This window comes from Achroia grisella, unplaced genomic scaffold (genome assembly GCF_030625045.1).
Source record: "Achroia grisella isolate CSIRO2021 unplaced genomic scaffold, CSIRO_AGI_Agris_v1 utg1304, whole genome shotgun sequence".
Taxonomy (NCBI): Eukaryota; Metazoa; Arthropoda; class Insecta; order Lepidoptera; family Pyralidae; genus Achroia; species Achroia grisella.
The window spans coordinates 15,193-40,482 of NW_026712617.1; the positions used below are offsets into that span (position 1 = coordinate 15,193).

Sequence of the window (25,290 nt, forward strand, 5' to 3'; positions counted from 1 at the left end):
CTGACCACGACGACGGTAACGATGTAAACCTAAATTGTTACCACATTACAACATGTCACAGGGATGGTAACAGCATTACGAACATTACGTCATCATGGTATGCCGGTCATACCCCTTATGTGTTGTCATTCTGGAGATGTCATGCCATAATATCCTGTAAAGTAAAAATAATAACATAATATTTGATTTAAAAATATATGTACAAACATTTAATTAGGCAGCGCTAATTGCACCTTTCAACTGAATAACAACTTCCATTAATACCAAACAACCATAGCGCCAAAAATGTTAAATGTTTGTACATATATTTTTAAATCAAATATTATGTTATTATTTTTACTTTATCGGAACCCCACAATAATAACAGTAAGGGCGTCGTATCCTAGTGATTTACTATCACCAGTTTGTCGATATCGAAAGTTCTACAAGTAAACTTAAAAAAAGTACATGTTATTAGCACCCCTGAAAAAACCTAGACAATATTGGGATATTGTCTAGGTTTTTTCAGGCGTAGGAGCGGAGCAGTAATCAAAAATGTTCAATTTCTGCGCTTGCGCTGCGTAGGGGAGCAAGGGGGAATAGCGCTCACCGGGTAATGGCGCTCACCTCTGTAACTCTATCAAAATAGAATGTAGCAACACGCCGCGCCGCCACGTTGCTTAAAGCACGAGGATAGGTAGCCTCTAAAAGACAGCAATGCAAACAGACAGTCAGCTCGCGTCATGTGATCATGAAGTGCGGATTTTCGTTTGCGACCACACTGATCTAATTTTGCATAAGTGTTTTATGGCGGTAAGACACACTAAAATTTTAATGTTTAAAGTTACGCAATAAATAGGTATGAAGAAATTGTTATCCTTTAAGTTTAAAATGTTTATTCAATGTTTATAACTGTTTTTATGGTAATCAAATTTCTTTTAAAAGAATGCAATATTTGCGAAGGTGTTTTATACCATTTGATTTCAATGAACAGTTTAGGAGATATCATAGTTTTAATAAAAGAAGAACCTTACAAACTATCTGTCTTATCACCGCGTTTGGAAATTTCATGGAGATAAAGTTTATTTTATACAGTATTTTAGGGAGTCTATCATAAGAAATGCTACACAGTAATAATGAGCTAGTAATATTATAGCATCAACATTGCCACTGGCCGTGCCAGAATATATATGCGGCGCAGGTAGCGGCATGGCGGTCGGCTCCTTACGAGTCACATAGCATAGGAACTTGAAATAATTAACATATCGAACAAATTAAGAGTTAAACAATTATTAGGCACGTGCGAACCCGGGGCGGGTTGCTAGATAATGGATAAATATGGAATGACGAAGCCGCCTGCGCATACTATTTAGGCTCGTTGGGCATTAGTTGAAGATGAATGAATGAAGAATTGATTACGCTGAATTACAGTCAATATCTGTGGAGTGGACCAAATATTGTCACAAATCCCCATTTTTTTGTGATTATAATGGAATGGTGCACCCTCTTGCGCTAACGGCTTATGCTGGCGCATGGCGGGGCACCAGTGGAGGATGATAAGATGAGGTCAGGTCAGTTAGCCTATCGTGACAAAATTACCAAAAAAATATCACGATGGTTTCCAGGGGAACCGTGTGGAGGTCAATCTGACGTGGTACATTGCTAGCAATGGTGTTTTTAGTTTACATTACTATCAATCCCCTTTCTCCCATAAGTCCCTATTATTGACAGTCACCTCACGAGGGAGTACCGTTCCATATTCTTACAAAAAAATGTCCATCGCCTCTTCTATATAAAACTAGCCACGGTCAACATTAGTTAGTAAAGGAATAAACTAGACAGGATAAAAAGAAATAAGAGAATAAGGGTATTATTGCTACTTTATATATTATATATAGTTTCCAGGCAGGTGAAATTGCGCAGATAAAATTACGTATTTTTATATAATTTTTGTTATATATAAGTACAACATTCGTACCTTTAAATCTTATAACTGTAAAATAATCATTATATGACTAAGATGAATGAGGAACAGAACGAAATCTATGGGAGGGGCTTATATATATGTATAAATGTAAATTGACTAAATAAGTAAAATAAATGTTGCCTTACCTTTTTTGTTGCTAACCATGGATTCATATTTCTTTTCCTTATCAATCCAGTTGACGTAACACACGGCACAATATGCATCACAAGACATGCCGTCATTAGAAACATCATCATATTCTTCAGTGATCACTGTACTTAAACAAGAAATGCAATCGCAGTTACTATTATGGTAGTTCATTATATTATCTGGAGAATATTACGTGGTAATGCCACTGGTATAATAAAAATTATAATTGTTTGTCTATGTGGTAGTTCAAAACGATCATTCGATCAAGTATAATGGTAAACGCGGGTAGTTTCATGGCCTTAAAAAAACCTTTGGCCGAACTTCAGCCGTAATCGTCGTCAACAGCTCGAAATGATGATGATAGGTTTATGCACACCAAAATCGGCCCATTATTAAGAATATATATTTTTATTTATTTTAATTCTACATTTTTAATATGTTTACATTTGTTATTTAATACCGCTTATATATATTCACTGTAAAATACATTATGATTTGTAGTCGGAATATAATAATGTATTTTTGTATGTGTTGCCACAAAATTTATAATCAATTTGGTATACCAAATTAGTTATAAATTTTGTGGCGTTTTATTTCTTAACTCATTTATTTACTTATATTTTTTATATATTTATAAGTAAATAAAATATAAACGTCAAACGTCTGTTTCGTTTAAATTAAAAATTAACAGCTTTTTTGTTTTTGTTTTAATTTATTTTAATTTTTTGGGAGTTTTGTACATCTAAATGTGAATTCCAGTCCCATTATAGCCTAAAAGTAATTACTCCATTACCTCACCAGTGAACAAATTGCTAAATATGTTTGTAGTTTATTATTTTGGCTGTAACGGCTCTCACATAAAAGATAGATGTATCTAGCATATGTAGATTTTATATAGTCGTGTAACTCTAACGGTTTTTACGGCGCACGCCTGACTGGATTGCAAATGGGAATTTTTTTCCGACTTTTAATATTTACCATTATATTTTGCCCAATTTGTATAATATCTTTTAAATCATATAACTATGTGCTATCCTGATGTTCAAGTTATATAACTCTAAAGTGTCAGCGAAATCTGTTCAGTAGTTTTGTGTGAAAGAGTTAGAAACATACATACAAACTTTCGTATTTGCGTACCATATCGTACGTACTCGTAATATAATTAATATGGACTAGCTATGCCTTTTTACCAATATATTAATTTGTATGATGCTACTGTACTGTTAAGTCTTAGATGTATCTCTCTATGAGTATTGAGTTTATTATACTTAAAAGCAGATAATATATGTAAATATTATTTGTAAAAAGTCGAGTAGGTGGAATAGAATTACCATTTATATAAACATATATTACAATATATTTAGTTAGGATTGTACTTTTGACAATGACTTATTGTACAGACAACCCAAAGTTATCAGATTCTGAAAATCTAAATATTAAATATTATCTACAAAATACTAGAAATGTACATGTATCTATACGAATTTGTAGGTACCATTAGGTATTTATATTGGTATCTAGTATTGTATAAGTCTAATCTCAATATCTTTTGAGGTGAATATATTTTGTATTGTACTTTTGAAACGTAATAAAAACTAAACCGAATAAATCTATGACAATATCATAATATTGTCATCGAACATGAAATATGTAAATAATACTTTGCTGGTATATAATTAAAAATATGATAGTGCAGACCAAAGTCACAGTATCAGATCCCAGAGTAATCCGGCTAAAGATTGCACTTCCGTTTTGGTTTCTTTTTAGATTTTAAAAACCAAGAAAGGATATTAATTAAAATTCCAAAGCCTATATACAAAATATTTTTATTCTACTTAGTTTATTTTACAATTGTGAATTTTCAGGTTCAAAAGCAGAATTGACGGCACCTTTCAAATCTCGCATTTTAGCATCTTCTTGATTCGGTATTTTCTGTAAAGTAGAATTAATTTATTTTTATTGATACATTTAGTATAACCTATATATTAATACGTGAAACAATAACTTTGTACACCTTTTTAAGAAAATTATTCGGGCGTAGGAGTTTGTAACTTCGCACACTTATGGTTCATATGTGTAGAGAATAACTCCAGAATGCTAATAGCTATATAAAAGACTAATATATATATAAGAGTATATATGTGTGTGTGTGTGTCACATACACGGCAATGAGTGTAATTTTTTTTTATAGATGTTTACGTTATCTTTACCCATAACTAAAAACGATTTATTGTTAAAGTCTATGGTCAGATTGGGATTCTAGATTAATAAATAATTTGTCTTTGTCTTTAATATTAAAAGTCTTACAGCTTGTTCAATTGATTAGGGTCAAATTTGAATCACCGGGCGACCACTAGTAAAGGTAACTAGTACCTATAGCAATAATACATATAACGTACGTTGTAGGTATGCGAGTTCTGTAGACAGGCCATGGACTGCACGGTGTACTTTAAACAATGTAACAAACTTTATAATAACAAGAATGCAATATTACTACTAAATAGACCAAGGCGAGGCCTTCATACGTTGTATTAATAACATCATTGCTATTAGGACGCATGGTAACATCATCTATTTTACTATGCATATACATATATTACATTTAGGTTTTTTTTGTGTAATTGAAACGGCAAACAACTTGACAGTTAGCTGATGGTAAATAGCAACTGTAGTTTACGTATATCTACAGTACCCTCATATTACGATACCACGTGACACTCATAGGAGGTATCGTGCGTTGCCATTTCGTAGGACTATGATGCCAAGACTCCGTTCTCTGCAAAGTCACTACCATATCACACATTTAGGTAGTTGACAAAGCAAGCTGTTTAAGAACAGAAATTGGCGAGATAGAGGTGTTCCATTGACGACTTCGTGCGAAATCTACCCGGATAGTACTTTGATATAAGTACCGATCTGTTTGGTAGCCATTAACACTGACTGTAAATAAATGGTCTAGCGGTTTAATACATCACTTTACTGCCGATGAAGATGGAATCCGATTGGAAGGTGGAACACAATACTATTATATATATTATGTGTGTGTCTACTAATGTATTCATGCATATGACGGTAAAGATCTGGGTGTTGACTATGTACGGTATGTACATGTGGTTTGGTTGGTGCCCTACATATGTATTATCCAAAACATATTTTATTATATTACTTGTCTAACAGACGAGCAAAAATGTTAAGACACTGGATACGGTACGATGAATTTATGAAAGTTATTATGAAGGAAAAATTGAAGAAAAGCGCTAGATCAAGCAAATCAAAGATAGAATTGGATTCGTGTCGAATCAAGGTTTAGAGAGTTGGCATTAAATATTATAAGTAAAACTACAAACCTTAGATCTGTATACTGTATTAGTTAGTCGCTTTACACCTGCGAAGTGATTTTCGATGTCACTTAATTTTTTCCCTTCAGTTTCAGGTAGAGTGAAATAAAATATTATACAGCCCAATGTACTGCAACAAAACATATTTTATCAGGTTAACAAATAGAAATATATTTTTTATTATTAATGGATGTTAATGAAATGGTCGCAAAACTCGCCTACGCTAACTGTATAACGGTGGCGAGGCACCAGTGAAGGATGATAGGATGAACATCAAGTTAGTCCAGTTAGCACATCATGACAAATTCACCAGGAATTAACCACTATGGTTTCCAAGCGAGACCACATGAAGGTCCACCTAACTTGGTTCCCTATTACTCCCAATCCCTTCCTCCCTAATAGAAATATTGTAACTGTCATGTGCATAGGGAAGTTTATAAAGTGTAATTCTACTAATTCTGTAAATATTATTCTAATAATGTCATTGAAAATATAAATAAATATTAATATAAAGTGTGTATGCTTCCAACGAATTTTATTAAGATGGATTTTATAGTTAACATATAAAATATAATGTCACTTTATTGTATTTATGACTAGCAGTGACCCGCGATTTCGTCTGCGTGGAATTTACCTTTTATTTTACTTTAATAAAGAAAAATCTAAATTAAAAGAAAATCGGTCTAGCCGTTTTAATGATTAGCCAGAACAAAAATAGACAAAAATTTTATGTTAGTAACGTACATACTCTCTTGTGCATTTAGTGGTAATTTGTTTATTTGAAATTACAAATTGCACTGTAACTATATTTATTTATATAAATAATATATTAAAATAAAAGAATATATTCTATTGCTTTATTTACTTTTAAAAAGTGAGAGATAATAATGTTCTAGATATTTATTAACATATCACAAAAGAATGTTAATAAAACTAGGTGTATAATTCTCTCAGATTACCATTACTTTGTATATTATACCTATATATAAATTATGTCTCCGATATAATATCAAAAGGTCAAAAACGAATGATATTATATTAAAATAGTTGATATCGGCAATCGGCGGCTTGAAAGTAATATGTATATAATTCAACAAATTATTGAATATATTTTGGTTTTAGGAGTGGAAATGATTAATAATGTATCTTCACTCGATATGTAAATAACATTGTTACTTACTATAAATGAAGGTGAACTTTAACGAGTATAAATATATATATGATGCTTGGTTAGGTAATACCTAAATATAATATTGCATTCTATTAAGAAATATGTAACAACTGTTTGATATTTTCATAACTTATATGATGATATTTTTAAGAATAACAAAGTGATTTATCATAGATATTACTAAACATGGATCAGGTAACCACTATTAGTGTTTACCAAAAGTTTCAAGTACTATATCACCCAGTTTCTATTTATAAATTATTCGTATATTCTATTAAATTAAATAAATTCATAATAAACGTACCTATATCTATATACATATTATAAATATATTTACATTAATAGTATATACATTTAGCTGTATTAAAAAAACCAGCAACAGTAGTAATACTATAGTTACTCTCAACATTGATTAGAATTACGTTTCGTGAGTTCTAAATAGTCAATTCGAAAGTAAGCATTCTGATTTTTCAATAACAATTGTCTCCTTTTGCAGGTGTTAATTTTTGAAGCTCGATAAATATACAAACAGAAACATAATCAAATCAATTCTCTTAATTAATTAATACATTGTTATCTACAGTCAGTTATCAAGTTTATTGCATTAAGGTCGTTAAAATAGTTGTTGTAGTATTTAATTCAATTATGACGATTGTTGTTTACTTACCACACAATTCCATACAGGCCATACGTTCCCCATAAATCAAGACGCTCAACCATATCAATGTATAGTTTGTTAGCGAAAAATCCGAAGATGTAACCTACGGCACTTGCTAATCCAGCACCGCCCGATCTAGTTTTAGCACTGAAGATCTGCAAAGAATTTTTTTTTAACCACTGCGTATGTGCGTAATTATGTATGAGCATTGTTATCCGTAGTCTTCAATTAGAACAGGATATCTTGACCCATATATATATGTATATTATTTAAACACACTGTGATATAACTAGGCAGTTATAGTACAGATTCAATTTTAATTAATTTTAATACACCTTCACGTCTAATAATAGGTACACACTTATACAATAAACGTAAAATTCCTTTAAAAAAAAAATGACAACAAGTAGGTATAAAGTAAGCTTCAGCGTTGATTATGGTCATCTCTTTGACAGATACTTATTTTGATATATTTCAATACTGTGGGAAGATGATTTAGCAGACATACTTCACCAATTAATATCCATGGTAAAAGTCGAATTCCCGTGTGTGTCAATAAAGCTAACAACATAAGGAGTGTTGTCGGTATCCATGAATACGAATTACCCTGAAATTAAAAAAAAACAAAAGATAAATGCTCACCTAGGGTGACCTAATTGAGATAATATTTGCAGTTGTGATTTTTTAGCCGTACACCGTTTATTATATCGATATCTGTCGAGTAGTATAGGATAATCAGAACATATTCATAATCCTGTATACTCCCTATAGTCGCCAAATCCGCATTTAAGTCGATATATTTTTTTGTACAATTTACACACCACTATGTAGTTCCAAGTAAAGCAGAGCTTGTGCTATGGGTACTGATAGAACATACTGACAACTCATAGAAATATATATTTTTTGATAAATGCATACATGATATGCATAGAAAACACCCAGAACAATACAAACAATAACACCATGCGGGGATTACAATTCGAACCATCGACAAATGGAAGTACGTCGGTGTGCTAGACCGCTAGACCACCGCTGCACCGGTGACATACAGTGTATCACAATTACAGTACTTTTTTATGCAACAAAATCAATTGGTTATGTTTAAAGGTAAATATATCAGAAAAGAGTATGAGTTAACTCGTACCGAGAGATAAGAATTCTATAATTATTGATGGATACGAAACTTGCAGTAAATAAATAATTTCTTACCATATCGTCAATAAAACTGTCTGTCGCAGTGGTGGCATTTATTTCTGTGGTTTGGGGTACCCCATCCTGTAACATGACATATAATATCTAACAGTGCCCATAATTTTCTATTCAATCACTGCAAACTTCCTGCCAGTTTAATTAGGTAAGCTACCGGCGTTTGTAACTATTTATTTTTATTACTTTATCCTCATTATCAGCATGTTAGCCTGTGTTTAAGTATTCCTGGGCATATTAATTCAAATTAAAAAGTAATTTATTCGTAAAGGACATTTCAGTCACTTTTGCAAGCAATTTTTTCTGATGAATATTTTTTCCTTCCCGCCCAGTTTAGTCTACAGATTAAATTGAGAAGCACTGACTGTACCGAAATTGAACTGTATTTGTTTTTCTCTCTCTGTATTTGTAAGTCTTTTTGTTGACAATACTTATATAGGTGTATTATTAAACAGAAGTTTAAAATTTATTTAATGGTAACTACAGAATATCCTATTGTATCTTATAAAATTTTATTTGACTTCTTTAGACTAAGGACCAGCAAGTTTCTCTATATGTCTAGTATACCCAGACTTTATAATTTTTTTTAAAAATCACGTGGGTTTTCTCCCACACTCGACGGCCAGTAAAACTGGTGTTCAGGGTATTGGAGGCTAAATGTTTTTGTAGATAGTGTCGTAATATATAAACAATACTAATACTTCTAATGCTTAATTTATTTTTTTAATATAGATATTTAATGTACATATATAGAAATAATAGATATAAATAGTTCAGCAAGAAATATTTATTAAAATAAAACTTACGTATTTTAAATAGCCATCGTAGGCAGCTACAAAATAACAGCAAACTGCAGCTCCGCCCGTGGAGAAGAATGTCAGCGGCCGCTTTCCTGTATAGTGTACCAATAATACACACACTGCTGTACCTAGTATTTGCAGAATGCCAATAATGAGCGTCGCATAATATTTGTCAATTGGAGCTTGTAGCCTCTGAAATATGGATACTGCGAAAGTCTTCGCAGAGTCCAAGCAACATGCATTAGTAGGGGTTGTTAATAATGTGGACTTATAATCCCATTGCTAACAATGTACCATGTCAGGTTGACCTTTATGAGGTTCCCCCTGGAAAGCATCACGATAAATGACTAGTAAATTTGTCACTGGGCATATGGGCTAACTTACCTGACCTCATGCTCATCTTATGATCCTCCACTGATGCCCCGCCAGCGTAAACCGTTAGTGCAGGCGTGTGTACCATTCCGTTATCATTCATAAAAAAATCCTTATATATAATTTAAACCCAAATTATAAATAGTGACCAACCAGTAGACTACAAAATGACGAAGCCATCAATTAGATTTTATTTAATTATACTTTGCGAATGTTGCTAATTATACTGGATGATGACGCTACTCCTACGACAATATTGCTTATTAAAAATTTGTACAACTGCATGCTTGCATGACTTGCATGTAAAAAAATAATTCTTGAATAATAGGTGAGCGGCAAAAAATTGCTATGAATACTCCACTGGAACACAATATATAAGGGCTTGAGAGTCTCCGGGTGTGAACATAAGTTAATGAATTAGGATTATCTCGATTGCAATATCTAGTAATGTAATCAGTAACATAGTTTATTACATATGTAGTAGGTACCTACTGACCCATTGTAAACTGGGAACTAAATTAAACAAGTATTGTAAACATATCAGTGTCATAGTTATATCTATCTAGGACATATTACATATTCATTACCATATCTTGTCAATAACACTAGGATTGTAGGTACTTGAAATGTACTTGCATTAAATAATGGACAAAATGCAGTCATTTACTCGATATTGCAATTCAAATCAAAGAAGACCATTTTAGCTTAGTATTTTTTTATCTAAATGTAAGGGCAACAAGCTGATGCCCCACCTGATGGTTAACTGTAAGTGTCGTCTATGTTTGCATGAACATAGGCAATGTATGTACATACATGAACCACGCCTAAGAGATCATTTTTTTATATGTCACTCAAAATAAACATATTGTATTTGGGCATTAAAAAACCGAAACGATATAATACAATGATATAAAATGGCTACAATTATTCGGATAATTATTAATAGTATTAAATGTAGTATAATTATATATTTACTCGTTTATCGTATCACTGACCTGTGGATATCCATAAATCAATGACACAATAATTAGAGCGCGCACAGATTACATTGTAACGCTATATGAATAGGTTAGGTACCTACCTCTTACATGCAAAATATTTTTTAGTTCCTGAACATTCACTAAGCGTTGTTTTTTGATAATATAAATATATTTAATGTCTACAGCACAGATATAAAAAAAATATTTACCTGAAGAGTAGTCATACCACTGAAATGTCCGACGAAAAAACTGAAAGAAATCAACGCAAAAGGCACGTAGAAACTTCGCTCCAAATAATGTGTAATTTTTTCTGTAAACGACTCTTCTTCGTCTTGTAACTCAACTAAAACAAAATTGTAACTAATTAGTAAGAAGTGATTATTAATAGAGTTTATGGGCTTTAACACGCATACTTTTATAGTAAATAAAGCTATTACCTCTCTTAATGTTTCGACTAGGTTGCAGTGACGTGATCACGAGTTGATTAATCTCTGTGACACTTATTTTGTGGAAGATGATCTATTACTACACGACTGAACTATCAAAATGAACAATTGTTGTGTTTCCCAAAGGATAAGTCTATATAATTGACTGCAATTGTGGCAGCACTCCTATAGCTGCTGTGAAAAATCGCCAACCACATAAATCTACAATTATCTACTGAATGCTGTGAATTAATTACTAATTACTAGATAACTTTAGATGCCTATTGTCCTCTCTACTGATCATCAATATCATCCATCAGGGAGGCCATAGAAATAAAGAAATACCCCAATTTTAATTGAGAAGTTGTTTAAAGTTAATTAATAAATCTAATCAATTATACCTAAAATTATTTAGATTTATTAATCACTGTATTCTACGCAGATCTAGTATAGCATCAATCAATAAGTGCACGGATACCGTTCGTACTGTGTGTCACGATTTCGTTGGACAATCCAGTAACGTTAGTTGAAAAAACTGCCGGCACCTATCGAAATTAACATTCGCTGATAGTCCAGTCAGCTCGGGACCACAAACTAGTGCAACTTAGTTGAAAATAGAGAGAGATATACCTTTATTTAACATAAAATAATTCTTGGTAGAAACCGTTTAATCATATTGATAATAGTTTAATTCTTTCTTTCTATTATTATCCTTTTTATTATTATTATTATTACTAATGTGGCAGTGTGTTTGTTTGTTACTTTAACTTTCGGTATCTTAGATTGATAAATAGATAGTATATACTTTATTTGTAATATAGAGTAAAGTAACGGCATCAACAATATATTTATTCTTAACTAATTGACTCAACCAATAGTTTTAAAGATTGGCATTATACCTTTCAATTAATAGTTGTGTTATAGTCAAGTAGCCCCAAGTGACAGTCACACTACATAAGCGTGCATAGTTGTACAGCACGAATGTGTCCACTGACCACTTGATTTGAGAAATACCATGCTCCCACAGAATTCCGGCGTGCACAAATGTTACCGCGATTACCTTGGCAAGTGAATGAGGTGAAGTGAAAGAAGTGGATGCCCAGTCTTTTACATTTTAATCGATCTTTCCTTTCCCTTCTTAGCCCGTGTTTTCTTATACTACAGCATTGAAATATACAATAAATATTTAAACCAGTGTATAAAAATTGGAAATGCTTTAATTACAGCAATTATTCATCTGTAAAAATTTACGAAACCTTTTTTCCTTTTGTACAAGTTTTGAATATCTTTCAACTCCTCTTCAACTGCACTTGCGTTGGTCCACCCTCTCAACCATTGTAAACTCTGAAACACATACATAAATAAAGGTAATATAATAATTGCTATTTTTCAAGTATTCATACTAATTAGTCTATTTCATAATTCGCTAATTACTTTGGTATAAAAAATTACACACGGCAGGAAAGAAAAATACATACCTACATGGAATATGTAAAATACATTTATATCCTATAGCTATACAGTAGCAATTTATATTCCTCATAAAAAGAAGATATTACTTTTATGTAGGCACGAGTGTTATTTAGCTATTTCAGTTTCAAATAAAAGGAACTGGCAAAACATTTGCTCCTTTTAAAGCTTTTCTTACGCAACCTTTAAACTCCTAATTACCTACTTATAATATTATACTAATATTACTATATACTTATCAAAATTTTACGCTGGCGGGGCACTTGTGGAGAATGATAAGACGAGTATGAGGTCAGGTCATTTAGTCCATCGTGACAAATTCACTAGGATTCCCATGATGGTTTCCAGGGGGAACCGCGTGGAGGTCAACCCGATGTGGTATATAGCTAGCGATGGAGTAATCAGTTCATATTACCAAAAAATCCTTTCGCCTTACCTTTAAAATATTGAATAATTACTATACTGAATTAAAGATTTACCTTTTGAGCGTCGTTGTGTCGTTTTTTTGATACCAGCCAATGCGGTGACTCAGGGACAAAACATAGGGCCACCACTGCTAGAATCTGAAATATTATAAATTTCAAAACGGAATAGGTATGTGTACTATAAAAAATATTGGGATATATTAAATTTAAATTTAACAATACACGAAATATGGCTCATTTTCGAAAATAGTTAAATTATGAAAATATACTCGTACAGTTTATAATAAAAATATTATATATGTGTACCGTCCAAACGTAGAAATCACCAATACATAATCTGGTATGGTAATATATTGAATCTATATAAACGTATTGTACCTACGTACCTCAAAAGTCAACGAAAAGTAGAATTTGTATTTTATAATTAAAACATTAATTATTTCAAAATTAAATTATTATGTAATTATATTATTAAATCTAATAATCGAGACAGTAACTGATTTGTAACTCAAATGTAAATAGTAATTTTGACATTGTAATTTGTATTTTATTTATTATATTTCTATTTATTTTCCATTAATATTTCACTTGTATCTTATATTGATTGATATAGACGCCGTAACCAAAATAAAGTTCTACATCAATGTTTCACCTACACTTATCAGTACAAAAAAATACTGTATAATTATTATATTTATCGCATAACGCAATATTCTTCTTGTTGTTCTTAATATTTCATAGGATTTACAGTATAATGTTCATATAAATGAGAAGCTGTTCATATCACTTATTAAACACATCTTGTTTAGAACCGCAACTTTACCTCAAATAAGATAAAAGTTAAGATATTACAAACGCCATGTAAATATATATGTAGGTAAATTATATAGCTTGTAAAAATTTCAACCTACTTACCGTAAAGACAATGTTCACCAGCGCGACCGTCCTCCAATATAGAAACAGTCCAAACAGGAACTGAGTAAATACTCCAAGAATAATGCACAGAGAGCTGGTGGCGGTCAGGGCGCCGCGGAGATGTGGCTGAGTGATCTCCGCTACATATGTCAACACCTACATTATACAAATTTAAATTAAGATAGAATACACATATTTTTAAGACACTGGAATGGCCAACATTTGGCCCACTCATGTATAAACGAAATATCTCCTTTGGAAAGTATATATACTATATCCTGCGGAGATAAAAACCATCGCTCCTAACATAAAAAAGGGCGATCACAACATATAGGTCCCAGTGTTACATGTCCTAAGACCTAACAATGGCCCAAAGCCCCCAATAAAAAAATGACCAACATGCAGATGGCCGGTCTGATGATAGTAACCGTCGCCAACACATGAAGAGCACCAATGACATCACGTTCTTGGTATCCTCATAAATGGATTGTATATCAGGCGTCGTTGTTTGTCGACGTTCTAGTTTTCTTAATTCAGCAATTATAATCTCATACATGAGGAATGTCCACCTGATGGTAAGTGGTAACCGTCGCCTATATACAGCATTACCTACATGACGCCATGATGTGCATCCGTGATATCATTTATGCTTTGCCATTCCAATCATTCAGACTAGGATGTCATGCCTCCATACTCTGCAATTTTACTGACTTAACTCACCTATTAACCAAAACACATGTTAAGCAAGCTGCTTGGTGACTCAATTAGGCTTCACCTATAAGGCACCCACACAGAAGACCAGTACAAAATTTACCTCAGATGATATTCCAGTATACAAAATACCGTCGCCGTCGCCATAAAAGTTATTTTCGTTCTGCGGATCTTCTCCATAGCGAACCTCTACGCAGATAGAATAGTTGTAACATTTTACTTCTAGCTTCCTTGCACTTGTGAGTATGTATTTTGTTATATTGCATAAACATAAATACAATATTTGTATTGTACGGGGATTAACATCTATAGGAATTTGAAACGTGATTCCACTTTATATAAACGATAGAGCAACACAATCATTGAGAAAGATATAAGAACGTATAAACAGAATAAATAAGTTATTAGTATTTATTACTTTTACTTATTAATCTAACAAATATTAAATATTTAAATAATTCTGTACCTAACTATCTAACAAGCACAATTGAAAAAATGAGAAATATGATTCATCGAGTTCAAGAAGAAACTTATTGTTAATTATCTTTATGGTATTTATTAATGTGAAAATTCCCAATTATTACACTATATTCTTACCGGCGCTTCTAAGACTCCACCAGCCAACCCCGTCAGTATTAATGCACCATACAGATATGCCGTGGTACTCGCGTAGTGAAACAACAGCCACGCTACAAAGAATGGTATATTGACCACTTGCATGGCCTTTCTTCGACCTAACGGTGACGTCACTATCCCGGATATAGCGCATCCAAAGGGCACTACTATATAATTGATCGAACCTGAAATAAAAAGATAAATTATCTTAAGTCCAGTCCTCACTAGTCAGGTTACAAAATATCCATCTCAGAAACCAACAAGTAGAATTAGTATTTGTTGTAAGTTATAAATCACTCAAATGTTAAATGTTGAAGCAAAGGTAAACAATTATTTTTATTTGTTTTACAATACAAGGGCTGAAGATCGTGCCTAATGGCGTGCCATGGGAGAGGTCTATGTCCAGTAGAGGACTGCAATAGGGTGATGATATAAAGTTGATACAAATATTATAAAGATGATCTCATCTAATTTAGCCGCCAAGCAGCTTCTTTTGTAAACGATATTTCGGTTGTAGGGTGTAGATTAGGCAATGAAATAGGAAAAAGATAAGACAATCCTGTGGAATGGAAATGAATCCTTTGCGTATGCATGCTTTGGTATCTCGACTGCCACATGGTAAAATGATGTCCATAGTGCTGTTCATGTATAGGCGAGCTTTACCACCCTCTTGTGGGCCGTAAGATAGCTTTATAAAAATGTATATATTAAAATTTTTAACAGACTATATTTGACTCGAAGTCGAGTCGAGTCCGCCTTGTATACTTGTGCATTGAAGCTTTAATAAATAATAAATAATTTAAAAAAAGTGGTTAAATATACAAACTTGATCTCACAAATTCACAAAACAACCGCAAATATAAAGCATCTCTGTATGTCTCTGTAGTCTGATGTCCTAGTTCAAGTTTCGCGATATTAAATGTAAGATAAATAAATAGTTTGTGTGATGTATTATTAGCTGTAGGTACGGAACATGTCTTCATTCTTACTAATGTTATATATTCAACATATATAACGGTATGCGTGAACTACAACAATACAAAAATGATTGTATACATGCATTAAAAGTAATGCATGTATACAATCATCATAGCTACATAGTATTATGACATGTATAAATGGCTATAGTCTCTGTTTAATTTATTGGATAACTTCGAAAGAAATAAAATATGCATAAAAAAGAAAAGAATATTGTAAATATTGTATCATCAAAACATGTATTTAAAAAACGCAACTAGTACCACAGCATCACTAAGAGTATATTCTGGATCACTACAAAAAAGAATAATTTTATCTACCATACTACCACAGTGTGCCGCAATAGCAAATATTGGCATACTTTAATATGTAAATGAAGACAACCAATGATGGGTACACTTCGATTTAGAGAGTTTTCCTATAAATGTGACCTCTGCGATATAAAGGTTGTGTAACATCACAAGGTGAAATGATTACGAGTTCAGTTACTGTGATTGTCATGTGGTGTTACATAGCCTTTATAAATACAACGCCAACTGACTTTGAACCGGAGGTCGCTGTGAATTGAACGAGATGAGGTTAACCACCAATATAATAAACATATACCTAGTGATTTATATAAACACAAAGTACTCTCTATTACCAAAGTACTCGTACTTATTTTTAATAATTATTTCATCACATAAGCATTTTGTGAATAATAAAATACAGATTAAACTATACATAAAAATTAAGGTGTAAACACCTTAATTTTTATAAGGAAAGTTTTATGTTCCGCTAGGACGATTTGTCCTCGAAACAGACACTGATGCACTTTGTGGTGCAAATGTAAGATAGCATAGGTCACTTTTTTTATTTTACTTAAAATCTCATTGTCAGCTTGTAATCATTGTCGACCTACAGCGCGATTTCTGTACGAAACAAACAAAAACTAAAATTATTTATACTTACTTATCCAAGACAATTCAGTATTGGTCAAATGTAATACTTCTCCTTCTACTGGATTTTCTACAGCGGGTATGAGGATAGTTGGGAAGCCAAGAGTCATGCCATAACCTGAAATATAAGTAAAGTAAGTAGAACTGTATGATAGTTCCAAAATAGTTGAGTTTACCTGTTATAAGTATGTACATAGTAGTCGACAAAATCTACGTAGATTTATTCGATTTATGTTTAATACTGAACTTTCTCTATTTCTCTTCATCGCAGGCACGGACCTACTGTAATTTCGGGAAATCTGAAATATCAGTTCCACTCAATTGAATCCGTATACTGAACTGGACGGTAGGGGAAAATTATAATACAAAAAAGCGTCAGCTTCTGTGCCATTAAAATTAATTAAAGAAGAGAAAGAAAACAACAATGAAGAAAATTAAGTCCTCTGGCTATCTCTATGTAAAAAATATAGAAGAATAGATATTTACCTAATAATAACAAATTTTTTACGCTGACCGCTATGAGTTGGGGGAAAGCCGTACGGAAATCTTTCCTGTAGCCGTACTGGCTGTTATTGTTTGTAACTCCATCTTCTGACTGATTATTCCGCGATGACATCTGGAAAATAAAAAAATATTATAATAAAATTTATTGAATAAAAACAAACCTTTACTAATTGAAATTTTAGTCTATATAGGGTTTATAATGAAAATCAGTATTATTACTTTGCAAGCACATTAGTTTGCGGTTTTCGACTTATCCAGAATTCTCGTAGAAACGATTTGGATAATAAATTAGTATGGAAGGGACGTACTTCAACAAATAAAGTACAAGTTCTGTGAAGCCTAGGTAGAACTGAACCGGCAGTCGTCAAAGCTCAAGTGCTTTCCATAGTTATCAACTTCTTGCTCATGATATTCGTGAAGTAAATATTCATATAGTCTTCTATACCTACATTTGCAAACGTAGTGAATTCCAAAATATACGAGTTGTTTTCATAACTTTTGTATATTGTAATCCGAGATAAACATAAATTAATATTCCTGTTGCTCACCGCGTACCTACTGTCTTCACCACTACTGTGAAACCGCTTTCACCTTGAGCTATAAGAACTAAGAGCTAAAAGTACGCCCTAGAAATAAATATCTTGTTCCAAAGTATGGTAAATTTATTTGTTTATGTGCTTAAGTAAACTATCTTTATATATTTATACTGTCCTTTTTCGTTACCACTTCACTAAGTCACTTTATCTGTAATAAGATTACTTGTTGACAATTATTTATCTCTTTGTCTAGGATAAATAAATGATTGATCATAAATAAATCACGCTGGACTTTGGTTATTTTTAATGTATATATATACTTTCTGCTCATACTCGTACAGTCTACAATTACCACGATGGCCAGGCCGCCTAGTATAATAGTGTTTTTTTTTCACTCCTAGTTCCATCTTTCATGTTTTCATATAACATATAATAATAATCTACATATAATCTCAGGACAATTCACACAACACTCCAGTTAAAGAAGCTAAAGCTGCGATAACTGATACAAATATATAAATATATTTTTTTCGTAAATACATACATATTATACACAGTAAATACCTAGATCGATACAAAGAATCATATCCATGAATACAAATGATTGTGCCGTGCTAGGAATCAAACCCGCGACTATAGAAAGTAAGGCGATGTGTTAAACCGCTGACGCAGACCGAGGCCGTCATGTATTAACCATAATTATAAGATATGCAAATGATTTGCTTATAAACAGCGAAAGAAGAGGATTGTTTAATCTGAATGATGGTAGACCATAAAGGAGTGCTAAGGATTTTTGAAAATAGGTATTATTACGAACTAGGGATTACGTACAAATTTATTAATTCGGTTCTCTTATGTACTACCAGCAAAACAAACATATCGATAACATGAAGATGCTTTATCTTTAAATATCAGAGATAAGATAAGCTAGAAAAAAACCAGTTCTCTTCGGTTCCAGTTTAAATCAATTGATGTTTATACCTAAGTAGGTATACACATCTATGTATACACGTTTATACTTATGTATCTAAGTAGATACAACTAGTTTTCTCAGTAACTTTTTCTTTTATTGTAAGTACTTTGATGGTAAAGTAATAAAAATTACAAAAACATTTAAAATTGAATAACTATGTCAATATTACATGTTTTCTACAATTTAATTCAAAATGTATATAATATGTAAGACTCAACATATGATATTATCTGTGGAAAAGTTTATACAAATGTTTGCACGATAAACGGCCTGTATTGCTGGAACAAAAGAGCTCTCCGTTGCTCCACTTTAGCTGAGTTAGTTTAACAGAGAGTGCATACTGCTGTTCATACACTGAAATTTGTATAAAGTGCATTTAGATAGAAATAGCAGAAAGCAATCGTGAGCCGTGAGCGCTTCGAGATTTCTCAATACTAGAAATATTGATATTTTGTTCCAAGTCTTAGATGCGGAAATAAAGTATAATTTTAATTGAATAATATTAAGAAAAAGAACAACAATATATAATAATATTATATTAGTCTAGTTATGAGTTAGGACAGAGTAAAGATTATTTGATAATATTATGCTATGTATGAGTTATGAACATACTCGTATATATATCTACTCAATTAACTATAATTTCGATCAAATAATTGTACTTCTTTAAACACCGTGTAAATATTTCAATATTAAACCTAAGCTATTACTTACATAGAACTGTTAATTAAGTATTTTGTACCATTCGATATACGTTAGAGTACAACACACTGGTGATCAAGCAAGACGGCTCTTTACAAATTAATTAGTTATTATGACGCAGTCATTGCTGAGTATTGTTGAAATAGGTATGTACATATATACTAAAAATACATATATTTTGGAACAACAAAACAGGTCCATTGTTGACTGTTGATGAAATTTACTTGGCGTTCAGGAAAAAAATCCGTTAAAAATTCACGCGAAACAGTCTCTCGATAAAAATTGGTACTGCTCATTAGCACAGTATTATAGTGTTTACAGTATTATTATTGCAAAATAAAAGTCTTTTGTATTAGTAATTATTAATTAATACATGTACATTCTATCACCCAGACCCCGTCATATTCGTGGTCAACATCAAATATCATATATTTAGATGTTCTACGTGGGAATAACCAATGCTAACATATCCATTACCTAGTAATTTCCAAGAACCAATCGTCTGAGGTACTATGTAAATTAATTAAAAAAAAAAGAATAATGAATGCAACAGTTATTACAAATTTAATTCATTTAGTCATAAAATTATGATTATTTAGTACCTAGGTAATATTTTCAAATTAATTGCACTACAAAATAGATGCACCGGAAAAATAACAGAAAAAAGGAATGCTTTGATAGAGTTAAAACGCCAGACTAAACATGATTCATACTGAAATGAAACTGTCAAATGATCACGATAAAGATGATATGCTCTGACATTAAACACGACAATCAATTACGCCTAACTGAAAGGAACATCAAAATAAATATAAATAAACTATAAGCCTACAACCTTTTTACAACTTATGAAGAACAAATGTCCAAATTGAGGTTCGATGAAGTCAATATTAGTGCTATGTGAGAATGGATGGATGTTTGTTACTCGTTCATGCAAAAACTACTAAAAGGATTTTGAAGAAACTTTACAATAATATAGCTCATACATCAGAATAATACGTAGGCTACAATTTAAAAAGATAATATACAAATTAGACAAATTATATATAACATAATATATATACATATGTTAAGTAAGGGTGATGCAGACGCTGTTGCGCGGTATAGGTAGTAAAGTATAAGAACTACAGATAGTAGACCTTATTCTTTCTCGATAACATTCACCATCACACAATGGGCAAACTAACCTGGCCTCAAGTTCGTCCTTCACTGGTGCCCGCAAGTGTAAACAATTAGCGCGGGCGGGTATACTATTTTCTTCATCATACAAAAAAATCCCAATTAGTTAAATCAGCGCTGAGGCTATGTAGAAATGCTGATTGGAAATTCATTCAGCTTTACTAGTAAGTTTAACTTTGAATTTTGAATAGTACAAATATTATAATAATATATACTGATGTATTGCTGAATAAATCTCTTCATTTATGTACCTGTGGTTATTATTGTAGAAGGAGACCTTGGGCACGGTTGAAGTATCATCTATGCCAGTCATCATTTTTTAGTGCTATTGTAGTATCTCCACGAATATAGTACATACTAGCTAATCCCGCGACGTCGTACTACGTCCATTCTTCATGCAAATCGATTGAAAAGTGACAGACATAAAGCTTACTACAATATACCAGTATTATTCAGTGTAAGCGGGCAAAAACGCACAGATAAACTGACAATTATTTCAAATAAATATATAATGTCTACTTAAATAGATAAAAATATTTTGTTTTATAATTAAGATTCGTTCTTGTTATTTGATTTATTACAACCAGCGATCATCAACACTCGGCAATCAGATTCAAAGTACATAGGTACGTAGGTATGGTAACTTTACGCAATCATAAGCATTCCGTATAGTTAGGGCTGCCATCCGTCCGGGTTTCCCCAGATATTTTCTAGTTTAGAGGGCATCCTGGGAGCGTCCGGTGTATGAATTCTTTTAGGGTTAATATTAGAGTACAAGTATTGTTGTGGTGGGGTCTACTATTATAAAATCGTAATCGGTGAGGAGGCTGATATACACCTAACAGGTATATCAATAATTTGTGTTTTATTTTAAGAAGAAATAGAATCGAACTGATTATTAAAAAACAAACAATGTATACTGTAACAGTATGTAACAAACTGTAATAAGATTCCTGTTTGTTAGGTACATTTAAAATGATGTTATAAATATACTACATTAAATTTTAAGGTCTGGAAATAAATAAAAAGATGTTATGACATTTTTAACTGCTTTTTATTACACTGACTATGTTTAAAATAACCTGTTGACATGTCCAGCTTCTGGACTCTTAAAACAGGGGTTTTGACGCATCTTGTCCGGTCTTGCTTGCTGGCAATTTTAGAGATGATAACCCTACGTATAGTGTATGAAGCATTAGAGTAACATTGCATACTAGGTATAGTTTAGTACAGGTACATCACATTTGACGTACCTATAGGTCTACAATTACATAAACAAATGTAGGTTTACATTGAAATTCTGATCAGAACATCCAAAGATATACTGTAGTTATATATGTAGTATACTCATCATCATCATCATCATCTGCTTCATCCTTATCCCATTTATTTGGGGTCGGCGTAATATGTCTATATATGTAGTATACTATACCAAATCAATTTGTATATATATAGCGTGCAAAAAATGTTTCGGAATGCATTAAGGCGATTAGATTTATATTTTTTTACTTATTTAATTGGTGGAATGTCAAATTCGTTGTTTAAACACTTCTAAAAATTAGCTTTTGTTAAAAACCTAATAATTTTATACTAGATATGTTATATGATATATGTGATATGTTTTATGTTAATTAACTGAACAATATGATACTTTATAACTATTCATAAGTATGTTAAGGTTACATTGGTGAGCCTAATTGCAATTGGGTACCTATATATATCGCCTATGTATGACATAATTTTCCTTATAGTATGTAGGTACCTATATTTTTCATGTGTAGGTAGGTAAGTTCAATTTGCGATTTCCATCGCGAGTTTTATTCTCACGCTATTGTACCCGGCTTTTAATTATTAACTAAAAAACAAATTTGTACATCTACAAAAAATATAAACGCAGTTCAAATATAATAATCAAACATGCAGGGTTGAGTGACAATATTTTCAACGAAATTGACCCATTGTACTTTATAGGTACCATTTTCTACTCTTATAGCTAGCGTATTTTTTACGAAAGGATTACGTAATCAAATATAATTGTGTATTGATTATTGGGTATTAATTAAACTTCAAATATATATTATAATTTAGAATGTTTAATACTGAGTATTATACATTATATTTAGAAAATAATAGGTTTATTGTTATACTTTTTGTACCTTTATAAATACATTAATTAAGTATATTAGTTGGTTAATAAGTACGTACTTAATAATAAATAATAATAAAAGCATACTTTAATATTGTACAATGAAATAATTATTTTAATAATAAATTATTGGTAACTGATAATAAGTAAAAATAAAGGTGCATACCTTTAAAGAAAAATGTGTGAAATCAAGTCAACTGTCCTAAAAAATAATATATATATATATATATTTAGACACACACATTTATATTAGGGTGTGAGGTACACTATCTTTAATAGGGAATAAGCATTTCCTTATTTCGAGGAAAGTATGTTATAGCGATTTAAGTATACATATAGTTTACCTATGCAATAAATTATATTTCTTTTTATAAAAGAACAAAATTTTATTTTTAATTAGAATAGAATAGAATAGAAAATCATTTATTCAAATAAACTTAATTTAAGCACTTTTGAATAGTCAACATTTTTTTAAATCTACCGCCTATTCGGAAAGCTGTCTCATCACAAGAAGAATAAGCAAGAAACTTGTGTGTTGCTCTTTTAAACAATCCTTGTAAGTTTACATTTTACAAGTCGAAACGTGTGAATACAAACTACCAACCAGCACTAATTTATTTAGGCTCAAATATAAAAACACAATAAGATTAAATCACATTACATTTTATATCCAATATAGATTTACTGTAGCTAATATTTATTTTGGTGAATCAAATCCTATTAACTAACTTACGAACCAAATGAGGAAGTACCATTAGGCGGTTCTTTACACTATATCTTATTTAAAATTATGTATTGCATTTAAAATCGTCAGAGTGCCAGAGATTCAGATCATTCTATTACATTATAACTTAACAACTATTTACTATTTATATACGGAAATAATATAATGAAACATTATGTAAACCTAGTAGACATATGTATATATATATTAAGTTGTTATAAGTAAAGTACGTATCAACAGATACTCACTTGTATTTTCTACTGTAGCAAAGTAGTCAGTTAGTGATAGAACACGAATTGCAGGATAACAATGTCTTACACCGGTCGATGGATAAAGTTTTGTAGCACACGACCAACACAGAAACCGTCTGTTTTAATACTAGATGGCCAAAGTCAAGCTAAATTACATGATTGCCAGCCATTGAAGTGAATGGCGAATTGGTGATACGAGGCGACAGATTTCGCCTACTAAAGAAACGTATGACTAGACAAGATATCATTGATATACTTGCAAACAGATGAGTTTTATCCCAGTAACATAATATTTGTGTGTAGTTTTAGGTAATTGTAATTTAAATATAATATATAATTAGTAGTATAAAAAAATCCAACTAGATTAGGACACGTGACGTAAGGGATAACTGTAACCTATATACATATGAAAATAAATGCACTACAGACATCATGTGACACACGTAATACCATGACGAGTTGCCGTTACAGAGAACTAAAATGTTATCCTTTGTGATGTGCCTCTTATCCCATAACTTCACAACCTATTCGCAACCTACTACATAAACACAGCTTACATACCAATCTACTTAAGATTTCAAACCAATCTGCATGCCAACAAAAGTAGGTGTGATTGAGGTACCTATACCGAGGCAACTTTTTACAGTCTACCTCTGGTAAATATAGATTTCGTATACACGATAGGTCCTGGGTACAGAGGCGAGGGGGTATGGTATCAATGTGTTAGTATAGGTACATGTTAATATTATTTATTTTTATCTATTCATATATCCATATAAATAAACTTGGAGTGTCTGTTTGTAATATTGAAATAACCGTTTTTACTATATGAATATACATATTACCGTATTGATATTCATATAGTAAAAATTCATTTCATTTCGCGCTGCTCGGTTATGGAACAAACTACCAGTACAGATACAGGAAAGTCCATCAATTGGTTGTTTTAAGAAAAGGTTGAAATCACACTATTTATCGACCTTAGTATGATTAGTTTCATCATGTATTTTATTATTTGTATTTTGTGTAATATATGTAGATATCTATAGTAATTGTATATGTATGTATATATATATATATATATATATATAACTTTTATTAATGTTTATTTTATTTATTATTGTATATCTTATTATAATTATAATATAATTAGAATTTTATTTAATTTGTTGAATTTT

At 31.6% G+C, this 25,290-nt stretch overlaps 1 protein-coding gene across 6 annotated transcripts; it reads right to left on the bottom strand.

Annotated features, from left to right (window-relative positions):
* Positions 1-3,937: 3,937 nt before the first annotated feature.
* Positions 3,938-24,266, bottom strand: LOC131855102 (facilitated trehalose transporter Tret1). 6 transcript variants are annotated; one of them, XM_059206324.1, is made up of 14 exons: positions 24,110-24,266; positions 17,584-17,713; positions 17,111-17,215; positions 15,164-15,366; positions 13,856-14,011; positions 12,995-13,078; positions 12,302-12,389; positions 10,830-10,963; positions 9,275-9,484; positions 8,472-8,537; positions 7,771-7,869; positions 7,272-7,417; positions 5,443-5,563; positions 3,938-4,027 (listed from the first exon to the last, which is right to left on the bottom strand). In XM_059206324.1, the coding sequence occupies exons 2-14, from the start codon at positions 17,711-17,713 to the stop codon at positions 3,941-3,943; spliced, it is 1,629 nt and encodes a 542-aa protein (XP_059062307.1). In that variant the 5' UTR covers positions 24,110-24,266; the 3' UTR covers positions 3,938-3,940. The 6 variants fall into 6 exon arrangements, with proteins under 6 accessions (XP_059062307.1, XP_059062306.1, XP_059062308.1 ...); XM_059206323.1 differs by lacking the exon at positions 24,110-24,266 and adding an exon at positions 21,641-21,678; XM_059206325.1 differs by lacking the exon at positions 24,110-24,266 and adding an exon at positions 21,243-21,449.
* Positions 24,267-25,290: the final 1,024 nt, after the last annotated feature.